The following is a 13,619-nucleotide window of genomic DNA, read 5'->3' as shown; positions in this document are numbered from 1 at the left end:
AATATGTGTTTTTGTTAAAAAAGATACGTTACAAATATTTAATGTGTATTATTATTAATACACATAATAATAATATAATACAATAAAATACAACACAGTAGCAGATTTTAAATGTCTTTGTGTTGTCACGCGACACAAAACGACACGACAAGACCCAAAATCACAATGACGCCGACACGCAAAAATACGCAAGAACACGTGCATTGTCGTGTCTTGACACGTCACGATCATTATACTTTTTCAACACGACACATACGCCGACCTGACAAGGCACGACACAAGTGACTATCAACTGTGTTATTGGCTATATGTTATTGATTTCATTATATTTAAATTATATAAACTCCGGACATTATTTTTATTTAATCAATTTTTAATACATAAAATGAGAATATAATTTTATATTTTAGACAGTGAACAAAAATCAGTGAAAAACCGCTGAACCAATGGCTCTCTTTTTGCGATTTTAATCAGTGAAATTTTACTGGAAATTTGGTGATCATGGTGATCATGAGCAGAGAGCCATTGGAAATCAGTAGTTTTTCACTGATTCAGTTTAAGAGAGTAGAAAGTTTTGTACATTACTCTTTAAATGCAGGTAGTGCAAACTTTGAGTTGCATTTATTGAGGGTTGTACCTGAGTCTTAACGTCTTCTTAAGCAGTAAAATGTTATAAAACGTTATATTAAACGAAACTCTGGAATATTTAACTTACAGTAAAACTAACCCGAGTTTTGTCAATTTCAGTAGACGACAGACTTTCGTCGTGAAAACGTCGATTTTCAGTGTTCGTAAAAATTTGATTTTTCGTTTAAAAATGTTAATAAATTGCAAGTGAAAAATGTCGAACGTTATTTTAATTCACGAAACTGGATATAAATTCAAAATTAAAGAAACAGGTGGTAGTGGAAACTGTTTATTTTCATCTTTAGCAGCTGGACTTGGAAAAAGTGATTGTTAAAGAAACTTGACTCAGTGACTTGTGAACAAGAAAAATCGATTGAATTAAATAATAACACAATAGTAGAACAAAGTGAAGTGAATCATGACAATTGTGTAGACAGTGAAAAAAATAATGAAACTGAAAGTATTAATGCTAATTTTTTAAAACTGCGGAATGATGAAAAGAAAAAAAACAGTGCTTTAAATGTGGAAGAAAAAGTTATGGTTCTTAAAGTAAGAGCTCATTTTAAAATTGAGAAAGCTGTTTTCAAAAAATTTAATGTTGTTAAGCGTACAGCTGAATGTTTAGAAATTTCAGAACGTACAGTTAAGCGAGTATGTCGAGAAGCTGCTAACGGAGAATTAAAATCACCTCATGTAAAAACCGGAAGACCGCAAATTTATATTGAGGATTTCTTTTTAAGTGTCATTCGAAGAAAAATTTTCGACTTTTATCTCAGCAAGACTTTTCCGACTGTCCAGAATCTGTTAATTAAAATGAAAGAAGATGTTCCTGAGTTTCCGCAAATAAGTAAAACAACATTATGGAAATTATTAAAGAAAACAAATTTTAGTTACCAAAAATTTCAAAAAAAGCCGATTTTAATGGAAAGTCGAAGTGTCGCTGAAAAAAGAAAATTTTATTTGGAATCCATTCAGAATTTCAGAAGTCAAGGTTATAATATTTATTACCTCGACGAAACATGGTGTGGCGCAAACCACACGCTATCTAAAGGATGGGTTGAATACAGTACCGAAAAAAATGTTGACAATTTTGATGCGTATCGTGATGTTCAAAAAATTGGCAACTATCGTGGAGGATTTGTGACTCCTTCAGGAGCTGGAAAGAGACTCATCATTTTGCATGTTGGCAACGAAAATGGGTTTGTGGAGTCCTGTATGACATGTTTCATTGGAAATAAAGGCTCTGCGGACTATCACCAAGAAATGAACGCGCAACATTTCGAGGAGTGGTTCCGTCACTTGCTTAGAATTCTACCCAGAAATTCTGTTGTTGTTCTCGACCAGGCACCCTATCACACGATGCTCGATCCCCAGTTCAGAAATCCAACAACAAAATGGAAAAAAGCAGAGATAATAGAATGGCTCATTCGACGTGAAGTTGAAATACCATCTGATGTGTTTGACTTTAACCAAAAAAATAAACCGGATTTGTTATTACTTGCACGTCACTATCATTATCCAAAAGTGTATTTACTGGATAAAATTGCAGAAGAAATGAGAAACGGTGAAATACATTTGCTATGGTTACCAGTAGCTCATTGCGAGCTAAACCCAATCGAGCTGATTTGGGCATATGTAAAAAAAGATGTAGCAAAAAAAACAAAACCTTCAAAATCGCGGATGTTCGAAACTTGTGTGAGGAATCCATGAACAATGTACCCCCAACATTGTGGCCGAATTACGTAAGACATGCGCAAAAAATAGAAGAGGAATATAGAGGAAATCTTCCTCGAATTTCAGCGCATGTAGAGCCTTTTGTTATCAACCTTCAAGATGACAGTGATAGCGAAGATATGTCTGACACTGATGATACAATTTTAATGCTTAATGATTTATAGGTTAGTTGTAAATGTAAAATAATAGTTATATTGCTTTAAGAGAAGGAACCGGTGAAATTTCAGCATATATTGAAAATATTATTGTTAACGGTGTTCCGGAATTTGTTTTGTAAAAATGGCCGCCGATTTATGTACATAATTTTAAAAGTATTCTTCTTTCCAATTGGGACTATTATGGCAGAATCTGTAAAAATGCCAGATTTCCTAAAAACTTTTTCTTCCACTCCCATAAAGCACAGACATTTTCTGCAAGTTTGCTGCAAGTTTTCCATGCAAATTTCGCAAGTTTGCATTGCAAGTTTGCAGCAAACTTGCATACAAATAAAAATGTCACCCTTTTGGCAAGTTTGCAATGAAAACTTGAGGAAAATTTGCAGCAAACTTTCTAAAATACCTAAAAAATTAAAAAAAATTTTTTTTTTCAAATTGCATATATTTTGATGAACGATGCCTTCCCTGTAGGGAAGGTGACTAAAATATACTGCGCAGCTCTAGATGTCATAGTAAACTGCTGCGCATACATTTAAGTTTTTGCTATTTGGCGCAAGTTTGCTGCAAACTTGCAGTGCAAACATGCGAAATTTGCATGGAAAACTTGCAGCAAACTTGCAGAAAATGTCTGTGGTTTGTGGGGCTTGAGTAAAAGAAATTAAAAGATAATTATAATACACGACCGTAAAATGTAAAATTGGAAATTTTTGTGTGCCCGTCAGGTGCCCCTACGCCCCTAGCGGTAATTAGATGTAACACACATTTGTTTAGAGTCTTCTAATTCTACAAACTATCGCTGTGTATGTGAATAAAATTTCTATTTCTTGGGCGCAAATAAAAGATTAAAACCTCAGGAAATCTGGCATTTTTGTAGATTTTGTCATAATTGTCCCAATTGGAAAGGAAAATACTTTTAAAATTTTGTACACAATACGGTGGCCATTTTTACAAAAAGAATTCCGGAACACCGTTTAGGGGTGTTAATTTATTCTCCGGTATAATTTACGATTCAAAATTATCATATATTATTAGAATTTTTAAAAAAATTTTTGGAAAATATTTAAAAATGTCAAATTTTATAAGATTGATTGTTTAAAATAATGAAAAAACCTTTTGAAAATTTGCCATTGAAAAATAATGAGAATTGTGAGAGTTCACAGTGGGGCCAAAAACACGTCCGTGGACAAATTAACATTCAACCTACAAATTTTAACTGATTTTGACATTCTTTGTTTTGACTTAAAGGTAACGAAATTCCGCACAACTTGTTAGTTTTTGTTTTTGAAAAAAATAATTTTTTCTATTGTTTATTTACTGTTTAACTTACAAAAAATTTCGTATCCAAACACTTTATAAGTTTTTAGAAAAAGACAGATCTACAATAATAAGAAATTTTGTCTTTTTTTATAAATTTTTTAAATATATAACCATAGTTAGTTTATAATAATTATTTGCACTGTTAATTACTTTTGGCCTCAAATACAAAAGATTACGTGCATTTTAATTGCTAAAGGTAAGAAAACAAGCAAATCATTTTTATTCCTCTTATTTGTTAATAACAATAACGAGCGATGTTTAAACAATTTTCTAATTGTTAGAAAATTTTTCTATCTCTCTAAATCTGAATCAGTAAGAATGTTTACTATTAGTTAGTGAAATCTTGCTAATTTAAAAGCAAAAAGTGAGTTACTAATTCAAATTAGTAAACATTCTTAGTAATTCAGATTTAGAGACTAAAGCACTACTTTAACAATTTTAGACTTTGTTGATCTAATACTGTCTTTTTCTAAAAACTTGTAAAGTTTTTAAATAAGAAATTTTTTTTCAACTTTAACAATAAATAAATAAACAATAAAAAAAGTTATTTTCTTTAATAAAAAAAACGAACAAGTTGTGAGGAATTTTGTTACTTTCAAGTCAAAACAAAGAACGTCAAAATCGGTTAATATTTGCAGGTTCAATGTCAATTTATCCACGGACGTGTTTTTGGCCCCACTGAGGAGACGTTGAATTTTTTAAAAATCACCACTACAATTAAAACCAATCAAGATTGATCTTTTTCAGGGGTAACAATTTTTTATGACATTTTTCTGCAACATAAAATCATATTCCACTGGGAAAAATAACAAATCTCCGGTCCCTCCCCTTAAATAATAGTCGATATTAACTTATATTTACATTAAATGTTTAATTTTCATTACAGTGAATGAAGAAAATCAATCAACAAATGTGATTTGAGAAATGTTGCTTGAATTACAATGCTTTCTTCAATATCTCAAGGATTGTCACTCAAAACTGGATATCTACCATTAAAATTATGCTAACAACGAATGTTAATTAGTTAATTAGTAATAAAAAACGTTAGTTTTGATAAAATTAAACTTGAAAAAAAATTATATACAAGTATTATTTTTTATTTTCATAACGCGGTGCAAAAAAGGGCACTTTTTTGCACCTTGTTATGAAAAATATCGTTCGTAACTAGTGCTAGCAGTTGTTACGAAATATACTATTTTACAATTAGTCATTTTAGAATTAAATAGAAAATTTTAACGACAAAAACAAAGGAAATAAAAAATTTGGATATCATAATGAAAATATAAAACACATATTGTTTCCATAAAATCAAAAAGAGTATAACCAGTGCTGTTCCACTAGTTTGACAGTACTGTATAACAATTATTTTTATAAAATTTGTATAAAATCTTTTATAAAATTTAGAAAAAATTGAGAATGTAATAACAAATGTATTTATAATTTTTTATCAAATCATATTTTTATTTAAAACAATAAAAATAAAATTGTTTGTAAATTTTGTGAAAAATGAAAAAGAATATCTTTGTACACAAATCGTCTAAAATTTTGTTCCTTTCGAAATCCCTTATTCTGCGCCTTTGGCATTTTCTGCCACTTGCTGCATTGGGCAGTAAACTTAGCATTGTTGGACCGTCAACAATGGGAGACTCATTTTCACTCAAGGCCTTCTGGTTCGAAAAAAAATGGTTAAAAAAATTTTTTCATTAAACTTTTTTCGTAATTTGTTTAAAACTTTGAAAATTTAAATATATTATGTGTGAATTTGTTTACGCACTTTAAGCTACAATTCGAATTTATGCGACTGTTGGAAGTTGAGATAGCATTTTTTTAATTTTTTCACTTTATGCATTAAACTAATTAACATTTTAAACTTTCGTTTTAATAATATCATTTAGGAAGAATTAATGTCTACACCTGATTTTTTGTTTCAGTTTCTAACCATTTTTCTTTAAATTGTACGGGCTCAAAGTCAGCAATGATAAATTGGTCGTTTTTTCCGTGTTTTTCACCATTTTCTTATCGTGTTATCAACACTATTTGACTTGCAATAATGAAATTTATATCAACTTGTTCGGAATAAAATTGTCTTTCTTATGCTTTTTTTCGTTTTTATTAGCGATTTTTTTCGCGAAGTTATTCACCGAAAACTAGAGGGGCCAGGATTTAATGAACGGATAGTAATGTATACCTTAATTCAGCTCAATAGGCTTATACATGGGTGATTCTCCCGAAATACTCACTTTTGTGAGTTACAAACAGAAATGAAAAAAAATTACTATTTATGGATTAATGCAGTCAATTATATTGAGCTTTCAAAAATCTACCACCTTTATAGCATGTTCATGCTAACTTTTAGCTTTTAAAGTATATATTTTAAATTAAAATTTACGAAAAAATTAAGAGGTTAAAATTTGGCGCCGGCGTTTTTTATAATAAAGGTCAACTTCACGTCATCTGAACTTAAATAAAAACAAATAATTGTTTTACATTTACAAAATTAACCTTTTTAAAAGTGATAAAAATAAGAAAAAATAGGATGTTTTAAATATTTTAATTAATTAATTTTATTAATTAAATTGAATTGAATAAATTAAATTACAGAAACATATAATAGTTAAGATAAAATAAGTTGTAATAATTATTTCAAGGTTATATATTTATAAGTTACCGTAAACTGGGGCTATTAGGAACAAGGCGGTACAAACCATTGGAAAACGTATTTAAAGTTAAAGAAGTTATTTTTTATTGCTCGAAAGTAAACACAGAATATAAAACAAATGTAAAAAGAAAACTAAAAAAGCGAATGTGTGTTTTAAACGTTGCTGGTATCATCAGTTGAGGTCGATGATGGAATCACTGATCGTTTTTTGCGACTTGTCGATACCAACACTCTTTTATAATTTCGAACCATCTTTTAACACTAAAAGCCAAATTAGGTAATAAAAAACAAAAGAAATTACGAAAAACTTACGTTTTGACAACACACTTGAACAATTCGGAAGAAATAATTGTGTTCCTTATATACCCGCCATTTGTGAATTTTGGTTTTTGTTTCTAAAATCTTACTGTAAATACAAAATAAACGTATTTATTACTTAGTGAACTCAATAAAGTTTCCTATAAGAAATCCTATTAATAAAAAACAATCACTTTGAGAAGTTAAAAATGAAACAACTTACCAAACCAATCAAATGTTTTCCACGTTTGAAACTTTACTAAAACACATTAAGTCACTTACAAGCTACTATTGTTCACAAAATAATTAATAATCACAATTATTGCATTGAAAAGTGTTGCCAGTTACCGCAGCAACAATTTTTCAAAAGCAAGTAACACTATTTATCGATAAATGGCGCCGATAGCATCAACTCCAACCGAAAACAGAATTTTGTTCTTAATAGCCCCAGTTTAGGTATAACTTTTCTATTTATCATACAATATTTTACATAATTTTAAATCTCAAATTTGTGGAGAATACACGGAAAAAAAAGTACGTGAAATTTTCATTGACTCGGTACTTGACTTTTGGATACGACACAAAATACTAAAAACAGTCTAGTACTTTTGCATGAGAGTTTTAAAAGCAGTCAATGAAAATTTCTAGTACCTTGCTTGAGAATTTCATTGACTTTAAAAAAAATTGTAAAATAAAAAAAATAATTTCCACTTGTTCACACAGTTTTTCTGAAATTCACTCATTCATTCACATATTTGGATAATTAATCACACAAACAAAGAACAATTATTGTATCACTTTTCGACGTTCGTCAACACTTATGAACTAACCTATAACACACACATATATTCGCGTATAACTTAAATATAAACACACACTTAACACTTAAAAGTACGTATCGAATTGTTCTTATATAACACATGGTGAAATTTTTCACGACTTCTGAGATATGCTACTTCACTGAAAACTGAGACTTACATAACATTCTGTTTTGTGAGAAACACAAAATAAAAAATATTTTTTTGAAAGTCAATTCTTGAAGACAAATATATATTAACACTATTTGTTTTTCATAAAATAATAGTATATTCACATCTGAAATTAACACAAATGAAAACAGACGATCAGCTGGCATTTACCTTGGGTAGAAACGCGCAACGCACACTGCGCATGCTCTACAGAATTTTCAAGCGCAGTCAACTAATCTTTCACGTACTTTATAAAACTAAACAAATGACTTTTCGTTAAAATTTAAAAAACACTGTTGCCCATACTAGTACTAGAATAACTCTAGGACTTTTCTATATTTTCTAATAAAAAGTATATGATACAGCCTTGTATTTTGTGTCCTATCCAAAAGTCAAGCACTTTCAAGGAAGGATTCACGTACTTTTTTTTCCGTGTACAATTGATAACTTAAATAAAATTTTTTATTTTTTTTCTAAAACATTTTTATCAAATTGATAAAATGTTTTACCTCGCGACAAAATCTCATTTGGAGGCGACAATAAAGAAATTATTTTTTGCTCAATATTACTCTAAGTGATAGCAACGTGCTTGGAAAAAGATCTTCTTGTTTTTAATTAAATTAATAAATGTTGTCCAGCAATTAAATTTTCGGGAACTAATTCGTTTTCTTGATTGATAGTAGAAACATTTTCCACGTTCTCTTGAGAAATACTGTTAGCCGATGCACAATTATACGTTAACGAACCCAGGTGATTTGAATTATTATCCTCTTCCACAGGATTTAAATGGTAAAATTAAAGTCGGGAAAGGGTTTCTTCAGAAAAATTACTTCTTAAGTGATAAACTTTAATTGTTCCCTTGAAACTCAAAATTTCTTTATTTTCGAGTTCATTGGAAATTTTTGTAATTTCTTCGGAAAATACAGGAAAATATATGATTCTCTGTACATTTTCAGACAGTCCTTAACCCCTTGGCTGTCAACGAGATTTCCACTGTTTGAGCCAAAAGTGTGTTGAAAAAATTTGTAATGGATTTTTTTGAAACTTAGTACCCTAAGGTTTCTGGGGTCGCTGATTACGAATCTGACATCAGTTTTTCAAAATTCAAAATGGCGGATCCAAGATGGCGAAATTTTTTTTAAAATTTGTCGAATTTGCTTAAAACTTGTTACTCGGGAGTTTTAAGGGTCGCTGATTACGAATCTAACATTAGTTTTCCAAAATTCAAAATGGCGGATCCAATATGGCGGACAACGAAATAAAAAATTGATCAGATTGGCTTGAAACTGAATACTTTGGGAATTTCAGGGTCGCTAATTACGAATCTGAAATCAGTTTTTCAAAATTCAAAACATCTGGTTCAATATGGCGGAAATTTTTTTTAAATTTATTGAATTTGTTTGAAACTAATTAATCTGACATCAGTATGATAATTTTTGGTGAAATCAAATTTCGGAAAATACTCTGCAAAACTAATGTCAGATTCGTAATCAGCGACCCTAAAAACCCCCGAGTATTCAGTTTCAAGCCAATATAATTAATTTTTTATTTTGTCGTCTGCCACATTGGATCCGCCATTTTGAATTTTGGAAAACTAATGTTAGATTCGTAATCAGCGACCCTTAGAACCCCCGAGTAACAAGTTTCAAGCAAATTCGACGAATTTTGAAAAAAATTCCGCCATCTTGGATCCGCCATTTTGAATTTCGAAAAACTGATGTCAGATTCGTAATCAGCGACCCCAAAAACCACTGAGTATTACGTTCCAAGTCAATCTGATCAATTTTTATATTTTGTTTTCGGCCATATTGGATCCGCCATTTTGAATTATGGAAAACGAATATCATATTCGTAATCAGCGACCTCGAAAACCCCCGAGTAACCGGTTTCAGGAACATTTAAGAAGTTTTTAATCACCTTTTTTAAGTTGCGCATATATGCGTCATGAACCACTTTTGGCCAGTTTAGTTTTGCGCATATATGCGTCAGCGACAGTCAACGGGTTAAACAACGAATCGAATGTGGCAATATCTTTTCCGTGTAACACTAAACTGTCCGCTGTTCTCTTGGTGACCCCACGTACACCATCTGCGGGTCCAATGCATTTTCGTTTTTAACCTGTGGCATTTCTGTCTAGACTTCATCAATTGTCTCTTAATATTTTTGATACATTTATCTTTTTTCTTTTCTGCAATTCTTATTTTTCGCTGCAATGCAAAAAATACCTAAAATATTTTGAGAAGATTTTCTAGCAGAATTTACTTCATTTGAAACGTCCGAAAAAGTCGACTAAATATTTTAAATTATTTTATTTTCCTTTTTAATTTTTTTTAATCGATATTTTGCAGAATTATAAAGCCATTGCTGTTTTTTAAAGAATATTTATTCTTAGTCATTTCACTTAAAGGCTTTACACTCTTCTTAAGCTTCTTTTTGAAATATTGACTGCGTTCTTTTTTTCTTCCCTTTGTAGTCTGCTTTAATTTTTCGTATCTTCTTTTTGATTTTTCTCGATTTCTTCGTAACATTTCTTGTCTTGACAATGGCATTTTCTTAAAGCGAAAAAATATTTTTGGTTTTATTTTTATAAAAAGTAAATGATAATTAGATTAATATTGTATATATAGAATATTTTTTATTAACTGAAAGTTATTTTATAACTATAATTTATGACAATTATTACTAATTTTGAAATTTTTTTAAATACTTACAATAATAAAAAATCTTTTACAAGATTCGCAAAGATTATTCTTTACAATTTCAGGTTGAATTTTTATTGATTACTTATTTAAATTTCTTTTCCTTTAGAATTTGGTTTTATTTTTCGTGTCTTATTTTTGCTTTTTCTTGATTTTTGTATGACATCTTTTTTCACAATGGTATTTTCCTAATGTAAACAATTTTTTGGTTATATTTTCATAAAAATTAAATGATAATTACATTAATATTATATATAGCACAATATTTTTCTATTTACAAAAAATTATTTAATAATTATAATTTATTAATATTATCTATAAATTTTTTAGATTTTGAAATACTTACAGCTATCAAAAATCTCTTTTAACAATTGTCAAAAATTATTTTTCATACATTTTAGGTTCACTTTTCACTGACAGTTTGTAAGCAACCGACAATCATATCAATTTTTATTTTTTATTTAAAAAAGTGAGAGGAATGACGATTTCAACATTTTAAAATTTTATTAATTGATAAACAATTTTCCTCCAGCTTAGAATGCCCTATCATGTTCATAAAGGATAACTTTATGTAAAAAAATTGCGATCATTATATATATATATATTAATATTGTTTTTATTAGGGAGAGAGGAATGAAGCTTTAGGTTGTGAATCTCTGCCTTTGTCTCAATTTTAATTTTTTTAACGCAAAATAATGACATTTTTTAAAAAGTAACTTAAGAAATTAATATTAGAGATGTTAATTTAAATATTAATCACAATAATTAATCAATATCTCTACCCACAGCAAAAATATTGGATAATATTCAACGAGAGAGAGGAATGACGTGGTACTACATGACAAATTTCATTTTCTATATAAAAAAACCACACGACATATTTTATTCATATTTTAGAAAATTGTTCTTAAATACCATAACTTTTAGAAAAAATTGATAAAGTACCAATTTTCATGTTTTAAATAATTGTTTTACGTATTGAACGAATAAAAAGCACTTAAATGACAGGTTAGAAAATCGATTTTGAGGTGGTAAAATATTTTTAAAATGCATTAAACAATAAAATTTTACAACTTTTTCTTGCAGAACATTTAGAAAAAGTCATAAAATAGTGAAACATGACTTAGTATTATCCCAAATGATTATAATTATTTAGAAAATCTTGACTACATGCAAAATGAGGTTTTTTGGAGAATCACCCATATCCTTCTATTATATTAATCCTTCCTATTATATTAAGTTGTAGAACGACCGATCGACTCACACCGTGTATATATGTGACGCTCCACGAGAAAACGTGATTTAGCTCCCAAAAAATTAATTTCGAGTAATTGATATCACTCTATAAATTTTGAGCTCCTCTTTTACTTACAAACGTTAAAAATAATATTTTTATCCCACATGCACAAAAACGGCGCTTTCTGATAGCAGCCGACAGGGAGGAAAGTCATTCATTTCTTCGACCGTATGAAAATGGCGGCCGTGTTCTCCCAAGGGCAAGAAAATTAGCTGTTCACATGCATTTTTCTTGCCCAAGGGAGAAATCGGCCGCCATTTTCATACAAATCGAACAAGTGAATGACTTTTACTCCCTGTCGTCTGCTATCTGAAATCGCCGCTTTTGTGCATTAGGAATAAAAAATATCGTAAGTAACACGAGAATAAAGGCAGCCAATTTCTCCTCTTGTTGCTTAATATACTATTACTTACACAATTTTGAATTATTTTCGAATGAACATTAGCATAATTTGAGCTTGCTGTTTTCTTACACTTGTTAGTTAGAAATTCAGCCCCTCTACCTTCCACTACTATTACACTGGCTATATACGTACGATTCGCACACTTCGCGCTACGCGAACAAATGTCAATGTGTAGTGAGTAGTGGGGCTGAATTTCAGTGGACGGTCTCCACCAATCAGGAAGACTCAACTTCTAATACGTTTCACGTACAATTTGTTTTCGGGAGCTAAGGCACGTTTTCTCGTGGAGCGTCACATATGTCTAACAAAATTTTAGAATACTTTACTCACATATAGGGCCGTTCATAAATTATGTCACGCCTTAGAAGAGGGGGGGGGGTTAAAAATGATGCAAAATAGTGTATATTACACAAAACATATATATGTATACTCACGCATATGCACAAACCACATACACATATATACCCACACATATACACAATTCACATACACATGTATGTAAACTCACACATATACACTAGTCCTATATATACCAGGGTGACTGTTATTTTGCAAAAGTTGGAATTTCTTAGGTCGCTGGGCTGAATTTGCTTTAGAATCTGAAAAAAATGAGTTATGCACAAGAACAGCCCAATCGTCTCAGATCGGATGGTTTCTTTGGATTAGTTATCTTGGGAACAGGTCTGACATTGCTCATCTTCCAAATATCAGGAAAAAAAAACCAGTCTGTAGGGAATAGTTATATATATGCAGTAGGACAGGGAATATTATAGGAAGAGACAGTTGAATCATTTTAATATTAATGTTATCAGGCCCCATAGCAATCTGCTTAATACTCTCAAGCATAACATCGGATGAAATATTATTAAAAAAGAACTTATGTTCATCAAAGTTGTTATAGTCATTATTTATTAACGGCAATAATTATATGGGTATGAGTTAAAATAGTTGTGCTAGAAATTACGTCCAAAAGTTCATAAACCTGAAAAGAGTATAGTCATTTGACGCTTTTTTATTTGCAATAAGATTTAAATTTTTTAATATTCTCCAAATATAATCATTTTTATTTTTAATTACGTTAAAATTGTATTTATTGTAAGAGTATCGAATTTTTGTTTTTACTAGGTTTCTAAGCTTTTTAAATTTAGATTGATCAAATTGATTACTAGTAACTTTAAAAATAATTACTTTTTAATATCCTGATCAAAAATTATTACAGACAATTCTGACCGGGGCCAGATTTCTCATATGATTGTGCGGGGTCCTTTGTGTTTACCTAAAGTTAGGTAACCCCTTTCTTTACAAATCAGGGGCGTAGCCAAAAAAAAGTTTCGGGGGGGGGTTTATGGAATTTGATAAGAGGTGTACTCAGAATAAAATTAGAAACTTAGGCTTTAACATATATGTTTTTCTAAAATTTCGGAGGGGGGGTGATACCCTAAACCCCCCTGGCTACGCCCCTG

At 30.1% G+C, this 13,619-nt stretch overlaps 1 protein-coding gene across 1 annotated transcript; it reads left to right on the top strand.

Moving 5' to 3' along the window:
- Positions 1 to 1,548: 1,548 nt before the first annotated feature.
- On the top strand, positions 1,549 to 2,337 carry LOC122504405. Its single transcript, XM_043615505.1, has one exon. The coding sequence runs from the start codon at positions 1,549 to 1,551 to the stop codon at positions 2,335 to 2,337; it is 789 nt and encodes a 262-aa protein (XP_043471440.1).
- The last annotated feature ends 11,282 nt before the right edge of the window (positions 2,338 to 13,619 follow it).

This window comes from Leptopilina heterotoma, unplaced genomic scaffold, assembly GCF_015476425.1.
Source record: "Leptopilina heterotoma isolate Lh14 unplaced genomic scaffold, ASM1547642v1 Lhet_296, whole genome shotgun sequence".
In the NCBI taxonomy this organism is placed as follows: Eukaryota; Metazoa; Arthropoda; class Insecta; order Hymenoptera; family Figitidae; genus Leptopilina; species Leptopilina heterotoma.
The sequence above is the reverse complement of the archived record's forward strand: the minus strand, read 5'-3'. Positions and strand labels throughout refer to the sequence as shown.

Bases quoted from the DNA above. Each gene is read 5' to 3' on its own strand.
- LOC122504405 (XM_043615505.1), top strand. From the start codon at position 1,549: ATGGAAAGTCGAAGTGTCGCTGAAAAAAGAAAATTTTATTTGGAATCC.